Here is a 23,096-nt window from a genome sequence, read left to right on the forward strand (position 1 = left end):
ACCCAGAATTCCTTGCTCACTTACTCTTTATTTTTCTCCATTGCACTTAATAGCATCTAATGTACCATGTGTTTACTTGTTGACTTAATTTATGCCTCCCCCAATTAGAATACAAACTCCATTAGAGCAGCAATTTTAGCAGGTTTTTTTCATTGCTATATTTTCCAGACCCAAAGATAGCTTTTGCAAATGGTAATCCCACAAATAAATGCTTGTTCAGTAAATAAATGAAAAATGAATTAAACTTGTAGCTGCTTTCTCATCTCCTTTCATCCTCAGTGCCCTCATCTTTCCCCTCTTCCTTCTTCCTTTAACAGTTAAGGAAGTCAGCAGATGCGCCTTCTTGCCTTCATCCATCAGCTAGCTCAGAGGAATCTTTAATTCTCTCTTTCCCTCATCTCTCACTTCGAATCAGTTATATCATTCTGTTGGTATTGCCTCTAAACACTTCAAAAGAGCTCTCATATTGTTCTCATTCTCTTCATTCCTACTGACAATGCCCCAATTATCTCAGTGTTTTCAAATGTTTGATAAATAATCTCCCTGACTTGTGGTTCTCTTCCCCTATCCTTCCTCCAGTTAATCATAGATCTAAGCATGTCATATACCTGCTTAAAGTTGAAAACACTTCCATGTTTTCTAACACTTAACACATCAAGTTCAAACCTCTGTAATGTCATTTAAAGGCCTTCAAAATATTCTAAATATACCATTCCATTTCTATATTTCATTATTCTCCTACCTTCCAGACTAGTTATATTTATTTTTGAGTGACAGCTATTTTCATATTTTTATTCAAGCTTGTCTTAGAATTTCTTTACTACACCCTTCCCTTTCAAAGGCATTCTCATTCTCATTGTTTTACACAAAGCTCACATAATTCTTCACATAGCTTACAGAAATGCAGGGCCCTTCTAATCTTCCATAACCTCTAGCCAGAATTAATCACTTCCTCTTTGCACTCCCTTAAAAGCATACTTATGTTTTTGGTATAATACTTATCCTGTAATATTTGCAGTTAGTTACTTGTTTTCATGTCTGATTCCCTTTCTGGAGTATATGTTGCAGTGACTTAGAGTGTGTGTTCTGGAGTCAGATTGCCCAGATTCAAAATTGGATTCCACCACTCTCTAACTGTTCAATATTGAGCAAGTTACCTAAATTCTCTAAACCTCAATTTCTTTACACTTAAATTGGTAATATTAGAATCTACTTGTTAGAGTTCTTGTAAGGATAAAGTAAGATAATTCATGTACAAGTTCAACTTTATCCCTGACACTTACTACATTCCCCATTTGCCTTTATTTGATTATAAGCTCCTTGAGTGCAATTCATTTATTTATTTTTATTATCAGCACCTGAAGAAGGTTCAGCAAATAATTAGAGCTAATAAAACTTGGTTGAACTAACTTATGTTAGACTTTATTACTGTGTACTGGCAATATCTAAATAAGCAATGATGTAGAATTGTGTTTTGGTTTGGCTTTAAACTGCAGAGATCAACAAAATATAAAAGGTATGGTAACACACACTTATTACAATGATTTACTTTATGATCTGTGTACCACATCCGATGTGTCATATACTTTCCAGGCAGGTTTAAAGTTCAGCCTTCGAATCACTAGGTCCCTATAAATGTCTGACTGGACCAAAATACTGTAGATCTCCATGTACACATCGTATACTGAGTGTATACCATTATTTTTTTCTGCTAGAGTGTCTGATATAAAAATAACCAGAATGATTCTATTATGTTCAAAGCGGCTTCTCAATTAAGAACTGTCTTCTCAAATGTCTGTTGCATGAAAAAATATCAAGTATGGCCACTGTCACGTATATGTTAAACTCCTCCTCCTCATTTTTGATGTTTGCTTGAATAAGGACTCACTGATTATCCAGGTTGTAAAATGAATGCCAATTTCAAAGTACGGCTTTATTCTAGTTAAGATTTAAATTTAAGGCTATTTTGAAACTATACCTTTTTTTCCAACTTATTGAGATATAATTGATATACAAGATTGTGTAAGTTTAAGGTTTATGATGTAATGATTTGATATATGTATATATTGTAAAATGATTACGCCATAAAGTTAGTAAGCACATCCATCACTTCACATAGTAACAATATTTTTTCTCTTTGTGTTGAGAATTTTTAAGATCTATTCTCTTAGCAATTTTCAAATATACAATATACTCTTTTTTTTTAAGATTTTATTTATTTATTTGAGAGAGAGAGACAGAGATAGCAATAGAGATAGCGAGAAAGAGCATGAGCGGGGAGGAGATGGAGAAGCAGGCTCCCTGCTGAGCAGGGAACCCAGGACCTGGGATCATGACCTGAGCTGAAGGCAGATGTCCAGCCGACCGAGCCACCCAGGCACCTCTACAATATACTCTTGTTAACTATAGCCACCACGCTATATATTATATCCCCAAAACTTTTTTATCTTATAACAGGAAGTTGTTCCCTTTGACAACCTTCACCTATTTCCCTGTCCCCCCAGTCCTCCCTACCTCTACCCTGTTCTCCCACCTTTTCTATGAGTTCATTCTTTTAAGATTCCACATATAAATGAGATCATACAGCATCTGTCTTTCTCTGTCTGGCTTATTTCACTTAGCATAATGACCTTCAGGTTTATCCATGTTGTTACAAACTACAGTATTTCCTTCTTCTTTATGGCTGAATAATATTCCATTTATGTATATACCACATTTTTTATCCATTCATTCATTGATAGACACTTAGGTTGTTTCCATGTCTTTTCTAGTGTAAATAATGCTGCAGTGAACATGGGAACCTACACTTTTGAACTAATTTAATATATATTAGTAGAATAATTACCATCAAACCATGGTTTGATTATCTTTTCGTTAGAATTTAAAGGCCAATGTTTCTAAAACTCGGTTTCTCCAACCCAGCCCTCACTATTCAGCCACAACAGTATATCTGTTTACTGGACAGCTAAACCTATGAGCCCCAAAGACTCATGAAAATGAACATCTGCAAGTGTGAATAATATGTATTTTTTAGCTATAAAACCACCTTTCTTTTTTCCTTTATTTTGAAAAACCGAACTTCTGAGCAATCCTTCATGCTTTTTCCCTCTGAACCTGAATTCCTGAGAAGACATTACTGACCATAGTCTAATTTAGGTTAAACAGGCTTAAGAGCATGGTTTGGAAGCTAACGAAGAGGCTTAGAAAGAAAACAAAGCCAGAGAAGACAGAGCCCCTTTTAGTCCTGAAAGTCTGCAGAACTCCAGTGGTTATACTGTAGTATGTGCGACCCTGCACTTTGAGTCAAACCTAGATTTGAGTACTAGCGCTGGAATTTCACCTGCAGTGTGATCTTGAGCAAATCATTTAGGTTGTGTAAGCTTTAGTCAGGACCAGCTACATAATTTACAGGGCATGGTGTAATCTGAAAATGTAGGGTTCTGGAGAGGCAGGCCTGGTGGTGGCGGGAGGAGGCACCAAGTGTTAGCCAAGGCACCAAGCACTCAGTGCTCACCAGACTCATCAGGCTCCACTTACAAAACTCAAATTTATGACTAACAGTATTAAGAGTGTTAAGGCAGTGCTTCAGAACATTAAACCAGAAATGCAGGGCCCTACTAAGAGCTGAGCCCTGTGCAATCACATTGGTTACCTGCCCTGGTTTTAGTTTTCTCTTTGGTAAAACCAAGTGAAGTCATCAAACTTTACTTATTTTTCGTGTTGTTCTATTTTTAGTGAATTGGAAATTTTTTTTTAAGATATTATTTATTTATTTATTTATTTGAGAGAAAGAGGTGGGGTACCTGTGCATGAACAGGAGAGAGGGGCAGAGGGAAAGGGAGAGAATCTTATGCAGCCCCATCATGGGGCTCGATCTCATGACCTTGAGACCATGACCTGAGCCAAAATCAAGAGTCAGCACTTAACCAACTGAGCTATCCAAGCGCCCCAAAAATGATTTTAGAAATCGAACTTCTTTAGTAGAAGACATTTAGGGAGTGCCAGGAGCCTGGGTAAGGAACTATATTGGGAGGGATAGGACTGTGAAACAAAGATCCCAGGAACTTTCTATCTGGGTTTGATCCTGGAGATATCTAGTCTTGCCCCTCTGTGAAACCTGAAATTTGCCCAAGTCCAAACAATGAGATTCAAGTAAAACCATGGATAATACATTTTTAAATTCTATGTTCTTTTAGATATGAGGCTTCTCGTGTGCTTGAATTTGCCCCCAATAACTTCTCCTCAAAACAAATGGTTGACTACCCAGGTTATTTGTGCTTTCATAGTTCTAGAGAGAGGAAAAGCAGCACAACAGTGGTTTTGTTCTTTTGTTTATTGTTTTGAATCTGTATTTCTAAAGTCTCTCTGTAAGGAACAGAAATAGTAGAGTTGATGGCACATAGAACCCAGAGGAAGATCTCACTGAAAACTGGACTGAAAGATCAAAAAGCTCAGAGAATAAAGCCACTCTAAATTATTCTTTCTCTCCATCATTCTGCTGCTTGTCTTTCTGTCTCAGTCTGTCTTTATATAGACTAGCATTCTCTAACTCTTCATGAGTTTTATGGAAAATGGATTGCTCTAATATTCCTGAATGCCTCATCTCTATTCAAGTAACAATCAATAACTACCATGTCTTAATATTATTTGCCTGTTACCAGAGAGACAAACATAGCAGTCCAGCAGGTCATATTCACCTTTGGTCCAGTCAACCATGGCCAGAAGGGTAAAGTAAATCAAACAGGACTTTTTGCTATAAAAAAAAAAATTGACTTTTTGCTATAAAAGATGACATGACTCTTAACATGGGTTAAGAGCTGATTTTCCATGAAAAGTTTTGTGGAACTGTTTACAAATGCCAAAATGTGACTGCCTTAGAGACAATCAAATGTTCTCAATATTCAGGGGGAGGACAATGAACTTTAGACACTGGTAGGTTTAATCCAGTATCAGATCATAGGATATATATTTTTTCATGGAAGATGAAAGAGGAAGAAAACTGGGATGGAAACCTACATTAATTTTCAATAACTGTATGGTTTTCTTTTAATTACCATTTAAAAGTATTTTTCAGTGTACCTTTATTGCAGAGGTCTTACTTTACTGTCAAGTAAAATAATTTTATAGAGTAGCATTATAATTATAGGTGATTTTATAATACTAGGTATTATCAATACAATTATTTAATAATTGTCAACACTCTTCCTAACCCCTAGCACCTTCTTAAAGTAAAAGTACTTGAAAAAGCATTTTGTTTTCTTCGTTTTGATATCATATTGTCACAGTTTTAGCTGTTCTTGTACAGAAAACCAATGTTGTCTTTGCTTTCTGACAGTATAAACAAAGCAACAAAAGTGTACTATTATTTAATCATTCCATTACAGTCTGGAAAAAAAAAAAACCTGAAAATTTACTAAAAGAGATCAATTAGTTAACAAGCTAGCCTTTTCACTGGTATGAACTCAAGCTCTTCAAATATTGATCATAACAAATAGAAATGAATACATAAGATACCAACTGATGATAATTCACTAAGACAAGCTTTTGTGTCTTCCAAAATAAACCAAAGTTTGTTAGAAAATGCCTTGCTCTGTTAGTTATAAATTCTTAATCTACCAAATGAGAATGAAAATGTGTCTCACCAAAGGTACCACGGAGATTTAACTTATTAATTGGTGTATATAAAGGTCCTTTGAAAACCTCCAATCACTCTCCTAAATATAAGGTATTATTAAGTCAAGTTATACCCCAAATTTGGATTATATTAAATTTGAACGGCACTTTTCTTGGAGTGAAGGTAAATAAATGAACATTTCTTGTCTGGCTCTTTTGTGCATGGCACTATGCTAGGTGGTTAATATGCATTATTTCAGGCAGGTTTTTTCTTGGGGGGCAGGAGGGTGGTTGGAAATTTCTACAAAAAGAATAGAAAAGCCATTTATATTCTACCATCAAAAATTAGATTACCACCTCAATTTATTTCTTTTCAGTTTCTTTCCTTCATTTAAAAAGAAAATCTGTTACAGTTGATCTTTGAACAATATGGGTGTTAGGGTTGCCAACTCCCTGTGCACTTGAAAATTCATGTATAACTTTGATTCCCCAAAAACTTAACTGCCAATAGCCTACTGTTGCCCAGAAGACTTACTGATAATATAAACAGTTGATTAACACATATTTTGTCTGTTATATGTGTTATATACAGTGTTCTTATAATAAAGTAAGCTAGGGATAATAAAATGTTATTAGAGCGCCTGAGTGGCTCAGTCGGTTAAGCATCTGTCTTTGGCTCAGGTCTTGATCCTGGAGTCCTGGGATCGAGTCCCACATCCAGCTCCCTGCTTGGCAGGGAGTCTGCTTCTCCCTCTGCCCCTCACCCCACTTGTGCTCTCTCTCTCTTTCTCTCTCTCAAATAAATAAATTTTTAAAATTTAAAAAAAATTAAAAAATAAAATGTTATTAAGGAAAATCATAAGAGACAGAAAATACATTTATAATACGGTACTATAAATAATCCATATATAAGTAGACTGTGCAATTAAAACCCATGTTGTTCAAGAGTCAACTGTATTTTCTTTGGTATATTCCGTGTTCATTTTAAACATTCAAACTATGAAAAATTATGCTAGCAAAATGAAAACCTTTATCCCAAATAAAACTCTCCCCCAAAATAAAAATTATTAAAATTTGATAAAATTGTAGCCATCTTTCTGTGCCTCTAAATACAGAGCATTTAGGTTAATATGTAGATAGATAAATGCATAGAACAATGCTTTTATAAAAATGGGATCATATCATAGATAGTACTTTTAACATGTGGATTAAATTTTATTTTAGTTTAACAAAAGTAAAAATAAAATGAAGAGGATAAAGTAAAAGTAAAAATGAAGAGAATTTTGAGCTTCTAATAAATTATTTGAGTCAACAAAGATATATATATATGTGTATTTGTTTCTCTAAAAGATTTCTCTAAAATGTACTAAATAATACTAAGAGGTTAGAGTGTTTATGCTTTTAAAAATTGTATATACATATAATACATATGAATTTTCATCATTTGACTCTTTGCTATAAAAGATATTAGCACTCACACATTTCTTTTTTTTTTAAGATTTATTTATTTTAGAAACAGAGAGAGAGAGAGAGAGCATGGGGGAGGGGCAGAGGGAAAAGGAGACAGAAATTCTCCAGCAGACTCCCTGCTGAATGAAGAGCCAGACTCAGGGCTTAATCCCAGGACCCTGAGATCATGACCTGAGCTGAAATCAAAAGTTAGACGCTTAATCAACTGAGCCACCCAGGAGCCCCAGCACTCACACATTTCTATTTATATTCCCTTATGACCCTTCATTTTTCTATTTATATTATTATATGTACATTATCCAAGTTTATAGCTTTCATATTCTGTTCTATAACTAAAAATAACATGTATTTTAAGTATTAGTTTTATATTTATATATATTCAAAGTGCCTCCTATTCTTCCTTCTTTCTTGAGAGTTATATATTGGTTCATTTTTAATTGGATGGATTTCATTGTTAAGTCATTTCTTTAAGAATATTCATTTATGAAAAAAAAAAAAAAGAATATTCATTTATGTTACAGTCCCCTGAAGGTTTTTTTTTTTTTTTATGGTAAAGAATGTTGGATGCCATTATACTTGGAAGATAGCATGGTGAGTGATAATAGACATGTCACCCTTTTATTCAGAATATTGTAGACTTTCTTGCCCACTGTCTTCTGGTATGGAAGGCTGCCATTTTAAAATCTAGATTAATTTAATATTTTCTTTCATTCTTTTAGATGATATTCTGTTTCAGCCTGGTCTTCTTAAGCTTTTCTTTCTTTTTTTTTTTTTTTTAAAGATTTTATTTATTTATTTGACAGAGAGAGACACAGCGAGAGAGGGAACACAAGCAGGGGGAGTGGGAGAGGGAGAAGCAGGCTTCCCGCGGAGCAGGGAGCCCGATGCGGGGCTCGATCCCAGGACCCTGGGATCATGACCTGAGCCGAAGGCAGACGCTTAACGACTGAGCCACCCAGGCGCCCCTAAGCTTTTCTTTAACTTTGAAGATCACTTAACTAACACATGCCTTGGTATTAAGTGCTTTCTCTTAAATGTCCTTAGAACATGGTATATTCTTTAAATATATGGGAAATTTTCTTTATGATATCTGCTGCTGATACGTTTGTTTTATTCTCTATCTCAATGACATCAAAGATTTTATGTTTGTTCATCTTTATCTTTCTTGTTCATTGCCTATTTTTCAGTTGCTTTTGATCTGTGCTTTTTCAACTTCATTGATTACAATTACCTCAAAATGTCCCTTTATGTCAGTAATTTGACTTCAGTAGGTATCTGTTTTGTTTCTTATCTATTCTAATTGATTTATTAGTTCTTTAGTGATGCTTTTTGGTTTGCAATTTGTATCCTTACATTTGTAACCTCCCGATTTATCTGATTCTATTGTTTCTTTTTTTATTGCCATTGAGTTATGTTAGCTTTTTCTGAATTCATTTTCTTACTCCACAGCATGAAATAATTTTGAGAAATTTCCTAGATTGGTATTCTGTCTATCTTTGGCATGCTATGTTTTTCACTTTTATCGTTGCAATATATTTGCATAGTTACTCTTCCATTTCTTTTCATTTGCTCATACTTGAGGAAATGTGTACAGACAATTCATGTATTATTTTAGAGAGGATGTTTCTTATTTTGTCTCATCATATCAAGGACCTTTTTTTTTTCCCCTCCCCCTTAGCTCCAGTTTGGAAGCTGAATACATCACGAGTACCCACATTTTTAACTTGAGGGAATGATGGGATTGAGGAAGTTCAGTCTTTATTGGGAAACTTGGGTACTTCTCTCTATTTTAAGGTTTTTATTTATTTATTATTTATTTATAAGTGGTGTGTAACAACATTATTGGTGGAGGAGTCATGGGTATACTTCCCCTGGGGAGATGGATTGTTTATTAGAGTTGGACTCTAGAGGTTTTACCAAGTGAGTGTATAGGCTTGAAACTATTAGTCTGTAAAATACAGTCAGCTTTACTATTCACACTTTCCTGCTTCACTTTCTGCTTACCATAAGCTCTGTCACTCCTCTTCCGGCTGAAGAGGAAAAAGATTAAAATGCATTATGTATATACAACTTTGCTTAACTCCAGAACTGGAGGTTGTTATGAGAATTCTCAGCATTTTGTCATTTCACCAGTAAATCTCACTGGAAGTGAGGATGAGAATAAAGGGTCAAAAATTCACTTCTCTGAACAGGGCAAATTCTTCTCACTGCACCATTGTTTTTGTTGTTGTTGTTGTTTGCTTCTTTGTTTGTTTTAATTAAAGTCAATGGCAATGGGATTTGTCCCTTTTCCTGTTCAGACATGGTTCATTTCTGTTGTTTACTTGTTGTTTATTTGCATTTATAATTTCTTGACCATTTCATTAGCTGTTGGAGTAAAATGAGTCTGTATTGCACCCTCAGTCCACTCTTTCTCAACTAGCTTTTACAACAACACAAACATATAAGACTAAATATGGCTATTTTACAGCTGAAAGTTAAGTAAATTGTCCACCATTATGTAGCTAGTAACTGACAAGGCTAGAATTAAAACCTGTCTGTCTCCACTTCTAGGTTATTGATGGAGTATACTGAAATTATAATTGAAAATAAAGTTAACAAAATAATTTATTTTACCTGGGTGCAAATATTTTGGAAGACTCAAGGGAAGGAATTAGATCTGAATGGATAATGAAAACAATGAAGAAGGAATCAGGATACCCAAGTTTAATTTCTTGCTGTTTCTTAAAGCAGGTGGTGAATTTGGAAAAAAGATGATCCAACTTCCTGAGTTTCAGTTTCCTTGTGTATAATAATGGTGATGATGACAATGGTAGTGGTGATTGTCATGATATGGGACTACACATTTACTTGTACCAGAAACAATATGATGGACTTTATAAGCAGTATACCATTAAATCTCAAAACAACCATTTGATATACATGTCTATTTTACCAATGAAGATACTGAGAATTATTCAAACTCACTAAGGCTCATTTGATTCAGGGACACATACACTCTCCCTCTCTTTCTTAAGATTTATTTATTCATTTGAGAGAGAGAAATAGAGAGAGGGGAGGGGCAGAGGAAGAGGGAGAGAGAAAGAATCCTCAAGCAGATTCCCTGCTGAGTGCGGAGCCTGATGTGGGGCTTGATCCCAAGATCCTGAGATCATGACCTGAGCTGAAATCAAGAGTCAGACACTTAACTGACTGAACCAACCAGGCAGCCCATAGGAGCACAGACTCTCAACCACTAGCTCTATTGTCTTTCCATACCAAAAGTCTAGCCTGAATGGTCTACAAAGACCTACCAACTTTGAAATGTAGAACTATGGTAAGCAGAGGAGATGACCATGCTCTTACATGTCTCTCAAATATAACTATTAGAGTTATGGACTGGGTGTCCTAAAATTAAGTCTTAATATGATGAGATTTATGCTTTATGTTGTTTATTTCAACTTAAAAAAAAAAAAAAAAAACAACAAAACCGCATTTCTTCACCTTAAACATGAGAATTGAACTCTTCATCCTCCTTTTTCCCTTCCTTTTTTTTTAACAATTCAGCCTAAATGCCATGAAGGGAGTTAAGTAAGATATGTGTCCACATGAATGTGGAAGATGAGAGTTACAGTGGCCCAGCATGAGGTCATAGAGCCTGAGAGGGATGAGAAACATATCCTTGCAGGGTAAAGTGTAGGGCAGTGGTGGTTCAGTGGCGAAGAGGCAGAGTTCAATAAAGGCGATAAGGATGCCTACGGTGGGGTAGTCTGGCCCAGGATATCAGAGTCTGAGAAGGCTCAGGAGGGTTCCATTGCCAGGAGAGGGTGATGAAGGTGGAAACCTGGATTCTGGTGTTGGAACCAAGCAGAGTGAGGACAGTCTCCATAGGGAAGGGGTGTTCCAGTGTGCATTGTTAGATCTGAAGGATGTGAGAAAATTATGCACTGCGGAATATGACCATGCACAGTGTGTCAGAGGTCAAGTGAAGTGAAAGAGAATCCACAAAGGATGGGATGCTGCACAAGGTCAGTACCTGAGGGAGGTGAGAAGAGAGGGAACAGCCCAGTAATTGGTTTCAGGGCAGGTGTGGGAGTAAACTCGGGAGCACATATCAGAACCTGTGTAGGGTGACAAGGACCTTTACAAGGAAGGTGGTAGCAGTAACTGGAGATTAGTTATATACAGGGGAATTGAACAAATGCATAAATATGTCTATACACATAGACACATGTTGAATGAGAAGGTCTCAGAACAAGAACACCTCAATAACATTGAGTACACTTAGCATCCAGATCATGGTTTCTAAATACCATTCTCTAATAAAAGAATCCAGGTTTCCTTGGTGGTCGGTGGGGGGTGGGGGGGTATGGAGACTACTTCCATGGCGAGGGTAGGAGATACACAAGATAATTCTGGAACACTTTCTTGTACCAGAAAGTAAGGAAGAGTTCAAAGAATGATAGGCACATGTCAAAAAGACAAACCACTTTAAATGGGCTCCTGCTGGCCAAATCATTGACAATTTGGCCATCAAAATAATATTAATGGCTTATAACTTGTTTAATAAAATAAGAACTCATGGATTCACACTGACATAGTAGACAAGTTTGATAGAAATATATTAATAAAACACTTAAATATTCAATGAAGAGCAGTATATTTGCATTGTCTCAAAAATACCTAAACACAAAATACTTACTAATTATAAAGAGGAAAAAAAGTGGACATCTGGGTGGCTCAGTTAGTTAAGCATCTACCTTTGTCTCAGATCATGATCTCAGGGTCCTGGGATCAAGCCCTGTGTCAGGCTCCCTGCTCAGCGGGGAGTCTGCTTGTCCCTCTTCCTCTGCCCTTCTCCCCTGCTTGTGCTCTCTCTCTCTCTCTTCAATGAATAAATAAAATCTTTAAAAAAAGAGAGAGAGAGAGAAAGAAAGTAACTTTATAGTGAAGTCTGGCAGGCAGTACCTTAATCAGTGACGAAAGTTAACTTCAGCAGTTTTGAGGCAAATAGAAGTCCTGTACCACCTGATAGGACGCAGTATAAAGCACACAGTATTCCTGAATCTAATCATACTGAAACAGCAGACACTAAGGAGCACCCAGCTGGGCAAGGGACTGGGGGACAGAGGATAAGACAATATGATCAATATACTCTGGCAGATGGAGGAGGAGTCTTCTTCAAGGTGATAATTTTTAAAAATAAGAGCCATTTTTCACTGGTTTTATTACGTTTTTTAAAGTCTTCATAGACCCTTTTATTACCTATACCCTCAACATACATTTCCTACCAGGTCCACTACCCTGTCCTTGGTAGCTGACTGCTCAGACAAACCCAAAGTGAGTGAAACTTTACCAAATTACTGCCTTGTAATCTTTGGTGATGTCAAAGTCAGAAAAATCAAGGAAAGAGTAGGGAACTGTCCCACACTGAAGAAGACTAAAAAGATACAATTAAATGAAAACTGTGATTCTTGACTGGATCCTTTTGCTATAAAAGATTTTATTAGAAAAATGTTGAAATGGGGCCTGAGGATTAGATACTCGTACTCAGTCAATGTTATTTTTTTTTTTTAATTTGTTGGTTTTACTGAGTTTATATACAAGAATGTACTTTTTAGGAAATATAAAAGTCTTTTGGGATGATGTGGCATTGGTTTGCAAAATTATTCTGAATGGTTCAGAAAAAAAAATATTTCTTTGTACCATTCTTATAAGATTTTCTGTGTATTTGAGATTGTTTCAAAATAAAAGTTGGGGCACCTGGGTGGCTCAGCCGTTAAGCATCTGTCTTCGGCTTAGGTCATGATCCCAGGATCCTGGTATCAAGCCCCACATTGGGCTCCCCGCTCAGCAGGGAGTTTGCTTCTCCCTCTCCCACTCCCCCTGCTTGTGTTCCCTCTCTAGCTGTCTCTTTCTCTCTCTCTCTGTCAAATAAATAAATAAATAAAATAAAATAAAATAAAAGTTAAAAAAATGTATATTGGCTTGATATCTAATACAGAGTTGCATTCAAACCGGGGTCAAATGTTTCACATGGTGTTTACTCTTCTGTTTTCAGGTGCTGGTCTTTTGAGTCGTCCTATTTTTACCCAGGAGCCACAAGATGTTATTTTTCCTTTGGATTTATCAAAATCTGAAATCATCCTGAATTGTGCTGCCAGTGGTTACCCTTCACCTCATTATAGGTAAAGTCCTAGCTCTGGGCACAACACTGTTTTTTTCTTTGTCTTGGATATAAAACATACATACAATAAAGTGCTTAGACTTACCTAATTTGAAGGGTGCAGCTCAGTCAGTGATTTTTTACATGGGTATACAGCTGGGTGCCCACCACTCAAATAAAGATACATACATTTTCAGTATCCTCAAGTGTTCCCTCATGCCACTTTCCAGGTGATAACTACCCTACCCCCAGCCCAGGACTCTGTCTTATTCATTAGATTGACTTAGAAGAGTTATTCTTGAGATTGGTACCATGGAGTGCCATGTTGTGGCTAGAGTTGAGAGGAAAAAAAAAAAAGAGAAATAAGGAAAAAGGAAGAAAGGAAAGGAAGAAAGAGAAAAGAAATGGAACAGAAAGATGGAGGGAGAGAGGGAAGAAAAAATAGACAAATAAAAAGAAGCACAAGAAGATAGGAAAAAAGCAAGAAAGAAAGAAATAGAAAGGATGGGAAAAGCAAGAAAAGGAAAAGATTTGCTTCTTCAATTTGAAAGACTCTAAAGTAGAAGCTGCTTTCTTCCCCCAATTTGGGGCTACAGGCTCAGTTGCCCCAGTTACAATGACTGTGAAAATGTTCCCCTAAACAATTTTAAACAAGATGCAGACTTTTTATTTTATCAGATCAATTTCTGTGACTCCACCGGCGTATCCCATTGCCAAAAAAGCACTGATTTTAGAAATGTTGAATACAGCTATGTACCCTCAAAGCAGAAAAAGATTTTTTTTTCTGGGCAAGTAGAAAAAAATTATGTTTGTTTCTCACATATTACCTGTAGAATAACAGGAAGGAAAAGTCAGTAATGTTTTTGTTCTTACGAGGTTACAATAAAAGCAGAGGGGTGCCTGGGTGGTTCAGTCGGGTAAGTGTTGGACTCCTGATTTGCTCAGGTTCATGATCACAGGGTCATGAGATCAATCCATGCATGGCCCTTCCCACTGAACATGGAGACTGCTTAAGATTCTCTCTCCCTCCCTTTCTGCCCCTCCCCTACTCCCGAGCAAGCATGCATGTGCACGCTCTCTCTCTCTCTCTCTAAACAACAACAACAAAAAAGGCAGAATTTGATCCACATTGTGAGAGGAATTCACAAATTTAAAAATATATACATGTATATACCATGCTTGTATAAATAATAAGGATATTTTGTTGGTAAGAACTGCATATGCAATGTGAATATCAGGAAAGACAATAAATATTAAAATGACTGTTATAGCTTTGTGTTCTAAAAGCGTTTTTTTAAAGCCTAATTTTTAGCAGTGAAATTGAATCGACACACATGAAAAGTAACAATTTCAGTCCATTTTGGCAAAATAAACTGGTTTTGCCTACTTTTTTATGTTGCATTAGAAATATCATATTTATATGTATAATCATTTTGATCTTAAAATGTCTAGTTAATTTAATAAATGGTTGAAAAGCACAAAGTTAGAGACAACTCTCACCTTGTATTTTATTGGACTTACTTCGGCATTTTTTTTTTTTTTTTTACAACAAAGGAACTGAAAAACTATGTCTTCTCATTACTTACTAAAGCTTCCCTATCTGTAACATACCCAAACAAATGAAGCCCATCAGTTAGGTGATCATTTACTTTATAAACTGGTTCTCTCAATTCAGGGTTTGTATGTTTGTTTGTTTTCCTTAAACAGTAGTTGGTCTTATTTAATTTAACGTATGATTAAATATATAAAAATCTGATTAATACATTTTTCACAATTAATACTTAAAGTTGTAATTTTATTTTTGAGAGCTAATTTGATTGATCATCACCATTGGTAGGGTTTATTAGAGGAAAAACTATACATGAATTCCTGTAAAATAAGAAATATTTGCTAAGTATAGATAAGATAAATCATCAATCATTATATAATTGACTTGTAACAAGCAGAAAGATGTAAAGTAGTGGATCTCATGACAATTTGCTCATTAGCTTTTACTTATGAAGAAATATTCTGAATGAAGAGACTACAGATTTCACTGTTGTTAAAGGCTTCTGTTTCTAAGAGACTTGTAAATTAGTAGGCTAAAGACAGGTAATTTAGCTTCTTATTTTCAATCCCCTTAACCTGGTTTAGCTCATCTCTAATATTATAGCATAAAATACTCATAGGCAAGAGGCTTTGGAAAGAGAGTGAAAAAAGAGCTGTTTTTAATGCTTAAATGTCAGCCTCAGACCCAATTTCCATGATAATAAAGCAAAGGGCAGAGATATTTCAGATAATGCACATTAGCAACAAAATGTGAAATTTTAGCTTTAATATGACCCTTTCTAACTTAAATTTTATTAAAAAGACTCATTCATAACCTTAGATTGTGTGTGTTTGTGTGTGTGTGTGTGTGTGTGTGTGTGTGAACGTGCATGTGTGTAATAGAGGGAAAATCTTTATGATAGACATTCTAACATTATTTGAGATAATTTGAATATACTGTGAAGTCATGTGAAAGAGCCTTTGATTAGAATGAAGAGTTATCATTTCTAGTCACAGCTCTGATATTTAATATGTGACTTTGGAACAATCATTTCTCTGTCTTGTCATCAGCTTCCTTATCCATAAAGTGAGGGTGTGGTTGATTTTAAGACATGTTTTCCTTATTCTTTTTTTTTTTTTAAATATTGAGTATGTATTTCCAGAGTTAGGAACACTTTTCTTTGACATACTACAATATCATTATCATACTTAAGTATTTATCAATAATTCATTAATATTATCCAATATTCTCTAGTATTCAACCTTCCCAGATTGGTTCATACATATTTTTTCTAGTTGACTTGTTAAGATCAATTTTTAATTTTTTTTTAAAGATTTTATTTATTTATTTGCCAGAAAGAGAAACAAAGAGCACAAGCAGGGGGAGTGGCAAGCAGAGGGAGAAGCAGGCTCCCTGTTGAGCAAGGAGCCCAATGTGGGACTTCATCCCAGGACCCTGGGATCATGACCTGAGCCAAAGGCAGACATTTAACCGACTGAGCCACCCAGATGTCCCAAAATCAATTTTTAAATTAGGTTAGCACAATGTCCAAAAAATAGCAAGGAAGATTGTGTGGCTGGAAAGAACAGAACTCAATACTAAGTTTCACAGACTCACAGAAGGGGGCAAAAGCAGAATCACAATCAAAACATCAGTTCAATAAGTGAGAGAAGGTGATCAGTGGTAACTGGATAAAATGAACAGTCTGCTGCTGTCTGGCAGAGATCCATAGGCCTTTTTTTTTTCCACTTTACTTTGTTTTTATTATTTTTTCCTGCCCTCATGGAGTTTATTTTTATTTTATTTTATTTTTTTTAATTAACGTATAATGTGTTACTGGTTTCGGAGGTGCAGGTCTGTGATTCATCAGTCTTATATAATACCCAGTGCTCATTACATCACATGCCCTACTTAATGTCCACCACCCAGTTACCCCATTCCTCCACCCCACATGTTTTCCTTCTTTTAGTAATTTCTCTTTAGGAAAATAAATCTCATGGGGGAAAATAAGCAATATCTAAAGCATAACTTTGGAAATAGTTTAAAAGCAACTTGTCTTCCAGTCATTTCCCATGAAGTGAACACATGAACAAATAGGATTTCAGTGCAAGTGTGAAAGTACAGAAATGTGAGGCAAGTGTGAACAAATCTTCCCTGTAGAAAGGGTCACTCTTAATTTTTTAAAGACCAGGGAACACATGAGAATTAAAGAGGAAGCTTTGCAAAGGGAAGGAAAGTGGGTTACCCAAAGTTGGTACTTGGATGGGATTGCTTATACTTAAAAGTCTAAGATAATCAGATAGCAATTAGCTTATTTCCAGCTCAGAATATTTATTTTATTTGGGAAAATGAAGCAACACACACATAAATGATTTCTATGGCAGATACACTCTATCAGAAGAAGGTCTTTGAATGTCATGGAGGATTTCTGACAGATCTCCTCTTGACCTGATCACCACAGGAAGTTCCTTTCTCTAATTTAGTCTGCTCTACCCTAGTCATGAAGACATTCTTAAGTCTGAGAAGGGTTAGGTGTCTTTGAGTAAGAATCATAGCAGTAGTCACTCTGCCCTTTATTCTTTTCATTCATTTTCTCATTTCATCTTAACAACCCCATGGGATAAAGCAGGATATACATTATTGTACAAATTTTATAATTGATTGATATGACTTCTGGAGAAATTAGATGACTCATCCAGGGATACACAGGAAGGGAATGTCAAAGCTAGGCCAAGGACTCTTTCCACAAGGTCAGTGGTGTCAAATTTAGTGCACATTATAATCACCCAGAGAGACTGTTACAAATTTAACTTTTGGAGTTCTCCTTCATAAGTCTAGGAATGGGCTCAGAAATAAACACTTTTAACAAGCACTCAATATAATTCTAAAACAAGGCCTAGTTCTGAAACACACACACACACACACACACACACACGCACCTATTATCTAAGGACAACAAACATAGCCCCAAGCCATTATGTTCTTGATACAGGGCTTAACTACTTAATATTAAAGGATGTTCTCCAGAAAAAGGTCAAGATTTTAGTTCAAATTCATTATGTTTCCTGGAATTAATATGGTATTAATGCAGATGTTAAAAATAATCATTTAAAGCATATTTCCTACTTTGCATTGTAGGAAAATTCTCCTGGGTATGCAATCCTATCAGTAATGTGTTTATGACGATCACTTGAATTCATTAATACTATTCCTCCATTGATTTAAACATATTAATTAGGACAAAGCCCACACCAGGAGCTGAACCCCTGATCTATATGCACAGTTTAATAATCATTGTACCATAGTGATTAGAACGATTATGGGGATACTGTGAAAAATTCATTTGCTGCAGCTAAGCCAACAACTTTGAATTTGTGTTGAAAAACAATTACCAAGCTTAATTAGGAGCATGTAATGATGACAGCAGTTATTTCAGCGATTGATTCCAAAATTAAAGAGCGCTGGCAAACTAAGTGTGGTATATCCTTTGCTTTGAAAATGAAAGGGAACATGGAGGTCCAAAGATCATGCCCTGTAAGCAAATTGTGAAAGACACTATTATAGAGCTAGTGAGAAGAATATTAGAGTCTTGGGATAGGCCTAAAACAGAAAATGTTTCTATATTTTTTTCCTCCAAACACTGAGAACAAAAAACTGTACAGATTTCTCTAGAAAAAAAAGTTTGACAAAGTTCAGGCAAATGAAACACACCGGTTTTGGCTGTTGTCTTTCAACTTCTTTTTATTAAAAGGAAGTTGAGGTACACAAGAATTGGCTAAATAATTTTAAAGTTGATTGAAAACCTCTGATTGGTTTGATATTTGGTCAATCAATTCTCATCTTTCATATGGTGGAGGATTACCTAAGTTTGTATTTCTTTTCTACTATGGTAGACATTTGGATTTTTCAAGATGTTCCTAAAGAAGTCAATGACATTTGGAAGAATACCATAAAATGTAATTTCTTTTGTATAGTTAGCCACCCTCATCAAAATATTTTTTATATGATCTTAGCATGAAAGGGAAAATCATAACAAAGCTGGCATTCTAAATATACATGGTTTGGAAATTAGCTATGTTCCATAGGGTAAACCCATTCCTTTGTTTTTCTACAAGTTATAGGGTGAAAGGTGGGTGAAGTAGGTTTGGTTAGAGATAGTTACTGGGTATTCATTCATCTTAAAATGATCAAATGGAATTTTCTAAAACATCTTACAGTTCTTTGAAAATAAATATAACTGTAAGGCCCTTCTGCTACTTAATTCATGTACTAAAAGATTATTGACTAATAGGTAAACCAAGAGACTTTTTGCTGCCTAAAATAAAAACCTCCCAAATTGCATTTGTTTTGTTAAAGTATAATTTTAGGTTGGCATTTCTAAGTACTGTTGAAATATATTCAGTGTGATTAATTTTCCAAGTAAGAGATGAACAGAGACAATCATGTTCTAAAGTAGTCAGGTTATTATTGTTTTGTTATCAGCCTCAACTTGGCATTGGAAAATCTTTGCTGGCTTTCTTTATGCCATTTGTAATATATGCTTCTTGGATTTCTATCTCTAAATCATTTTCAATGTCCAATTTTTTAGTATCAGTTGTGGGGGTTCAGGTATGGTATATGTTATTTGAAAAGTCGCTGACAGAATAGAATGGCCAGTATCTTTGTCTGAATGTTTCAGTTTTATTTCTCATGTCAAGAGTTATGTTGCCTCTTTGGACACACGTGGGTGAATGTTTGTGATTCATAAAGAGTGGAAGATCTTTCAAATAACCTAGTATTAATATTACTGAGCTACTGAATATAGTCATCTTTGGTGAAACTGAAGAATTGTCTCCACGTGTAATCATGTTTGTTGTTTGTTGTTGTTGTTGTTTTAAATGGTCCTAGCAAATACATACATACATACATACATACATGCGTAAATGGTCCTAGCAGTTACAACCACATGTTGTTTAAGATTAGGAGTGGTCAACTCTGTGTATTATAACATAATTTGATTTTTTTCCCTTGAAGGTGGAAGCAAAATGGCACAGATATTGATTTCACCGTGAGTTATCACCACAGGTTGGATGGAGGCGATTTGGCAATCAGTAGCCCCCGTGCGGATCAAGACACCGGCGTGTACCAGTGCCTGGCCACCAACGCTCTGGGGACGATTCTGAGTCGGAAGGCAAAGCTCCAATTTGCATGTGAGTTTGTGGGGGACAATCTAATCCCTGTGTTTTTTTAATACAATATTTTTTATATTCATATTAGGAAAAAAATCTGGCTTTGCTAATCATCTGTTCTTTGAGAGTGATTAATTTATGGAGGTAAAAAGTTTTAACTATGCATTTTATGAATTCTTTCTTGGGGATAGTCAAAATCCTCTTTAAAAAAAGAAGAAAATATCAGTGTTATTATATTTTATAAATTATGTTTAGAAACATATCTAAAAGTTCCAGATATAAATATTAAGAAAAAGATGTACGACATATTACTATTTTTCTTTCTTTTTTTTTTTCTTCTTCTTCTTTTGCATTATATATTAGTGTTCAGAGCACAGGAAGAAAAAGCTGAGAGTAGAGATGTCTTTTGGGGGAGGTGGGTGTTCTCTCAGGAAAAGTGATTATGCACCCACAGTTTGATGTAGGTGGAAATAAAGTGGTTGCCAAAGGCAGGCTTTATATTAACTGTAACAATGTCCAGCTGCATCACATAAATGTCATCCAAGTAATTACCCTGGTGACATTTGAGGACATTAGCAGATAAACAATAGACATATTGCCTCTTATATCCTTTATATGTAGTGTTTCCAGGGACTGAAATGTTTCATATTGGATCCAGGAATAGCCTTGATTGAAAGTAATTATATCTGTTGATGTAGATGGAAGAGGAGCCTTGAATTTCTCTCTCTCTCTCTCTGTCTTTTTTATTCTTTAATTTCTCTCTTTACTCCTCCTCCCCTACCCCTCCTCCACCCCTGCCCACCTGAGAGGACATATCAGGAGGCCAACGAGTTAGCAGCTAATCCTTTGGGTGCTCATGGAAAAGGGATATTCTGTCTGTTACTTTGAAAAAATAATTGTTTTGAAATTTTATTAATGAAATATATATCCAGAGCCTATCTTGCAGAACTACTGTAGTCATCAGTAGATACACGAATTAATAATTGAGTCTGTTTCCTGTTGCAGGTCTTGTGTTCCAAAGATTCCTTGCTCATGTACAGTTCCCCTTATGTTGGCCATTTTGGGAATGGTCTTGTTTCTGAATATGTGTGTGTGTGTGTATGTGCATATGTGTTCATGTGTGTATTTAGTCATATGTATATATACACAAGCATTCTATAGGTACATACACAAACATATATATGTATATGTATATGCATATATACACAGACACACATATATGTACACACATACATTGCTAAATGTATCTGAATGCATTTATATATGTGGAAATAGAAAACACAGAAGTTTATGGAGCTAAGTGGAATATGAACAAAGGCTGGTGGCTATTTTGAAACTTAGGATAAAGATAATCACAATACTTGGTTTCTGCATTTTGCCCAAGATCATCATTTGGAAAAATAAAAGAGAACAAAATGCTGATCAGAAACTTATATTGTAGAAATAAATAATTGCTCCAGAGATTTTGAATGATTCTGCCACAGTAATTATTTATTTCTCCTGCTTGGATAGGATGTGACCCTAGAAGATACACATGAGTTGGATCAGATTCTGTAGGATAAATTTGACTTTCTGGTAGAGGAAATTTGACTTCCTGGGAGAGGAAAATGTCTCTTTGAGTGTCTCTAGAGCTATGGATTCTATCTATTCATGACAACAACTGAATACCTATACCTAAAGTTAATGCACTGTGCTTAACAAAACTGTAGATTTCCTCTTCTTCATCCCCTTTTTAAAGAAAAATGTGTCTTTAAATTCCCTGCATTATTATTTCTTATCCCTTTTCTGTTTAAAAATACATGTAACTAGGGGCACCTGGGTGGCGCAGTCGGTTAAAGCGTTCAACTCTTGGTTTCCCCGGCTGGGGTCGTGATCTCAGGGTCATGAGATCGAGACCTGCACGTTGGGCTCTGCACTCAGCATGGAGTCTGCTTGAGATTCTCTCCCCCTCTCCTCTGCCCCTCCCACTTGTGCTCTCTCTCTCTAATAAATAAATAAGTTTTCAAAAAAAAATTACATGTAACTAGGAGCCTCTTTAAGTTATAATATGTTTGCTAAAAAAAAAGAAAAGGTTTAAATTAAAAAGAAATTATATACTTTTATTTGGATGAGTGGGAGAAATCAAATCCGTCTTCACTGACTTTCCTGTTTCTTCATAAAATGTTCCTTTTTGGGTTGAAGGTGTATGACTGTTGATCTCTAAAAGCATTTCTTTTACTATTCATGCAGAAAGCAGGATGGCCTATATCCATTAACTGATCTTTCTTCTGAAAACTTAAAGGATTTTAGGTTCCAAGTCTGAAATTTAGGGAAACAAAAACAAGAACCACACCATCCTTTCTCTCTGTCCAGGACCTGTAGTGGTGCCATATGCCTGAAGTGTTTCCTGCTGGGTCCAGGGAGAGATTTACTTGAGTGTAATTATCTCTCTTCATTTGAACCAACCCTAAGCATAACCAGCACATTTTAGTAATTTAGAATTATTTCCCTCCATCTCCTGTGTCTCATAAGTACCCTGTGAACTCACTTCAGTCATTTGTTCAATCTGTGTAGTAAAGTACAGCTTTAAAAAAGGTGAAAATGCCAGATTTAACTTTGCCACCCACTGTTGTACAACTCTCCATGGTTTACTCAAGGTGGTTTACACGAGGATCTTAGGAATGAATCAAAAAAGTGTTGGTGACTTACAGTCCAGGAGCCTCTATTTACAAATCCTTTTGTCCTAATCTCATTTTAAAATATAGGATATTAATTTTGCAATATAGGGGGGCGCCTGGGTGGCTCAGTCATTAAGCGTCTGCCTTCAGCTCAGGTCATGATCCCAGGGTCCTGGGATCGAGCCCCACATCAGGCTCCCTGCTCAGCGGGAAGCCTGCTTCTCCCTCTCCCACTCCCCCTGCTTGTGTTCCCTCTCTCGCTGTGTCTCTCTCTGTCAAATAAATAAAATCTAAAAAAAAAAAAAAAAATTTTGCAATATAGGTTTTCTGCAATTTCATCCAAAGAAAGTACATTTGTATCTACATGTAAATCTATAGACAATTTGAGAAATGTTTATTCTTAAAGAAAGAGAGAAAGGGAAGAGAGAGAGAGAGAAACGAGAGAAAATGGTAGAAGGGACATATTTAATCAAGAATAAGTTTTCTTATGAAAACACACTCAGTATCACTAATCA

The 23,096-nt window shown here is 35.7% G+C and overlaps 1 protein-coding gene across 1 annotated transcript in view; it reads left to right on the plus strand.

Annotated features, from left to right (window-relative positions):
• The window catches only part of CNTN6 (contactin 6), a 292,595-nt gene that overhangs the window by 114,025 nt on the left and 155,474 nt on the right, over positions 1-23,096 (plus strand). The window contains 2 exon segments of the mRNA XM_032411799.1: positions 13,124-13,250; positions 19,770-19,945. Of these exon segments, the coding sequence (XP_032267690.1) occupies positions 13,124-13,250; positions 19,770-19,945 (303 nt within the window).

This window comes from Phoca vitulina, unplaced genomic scaffold (genome assembly GCF_004348235.1).
Source record: "Phoca vitulina isolate PV1807 unplaced genomic scaffold, GSC_HSeal_1.0 scaffold13, whole genome shotgun sequence".
Taxonomy (NCBI): Eukaryota; Metazoa; Chordata; class Mammalia; order Carnivora; family Phocidae; genus Phoca; species Phoca vitulina.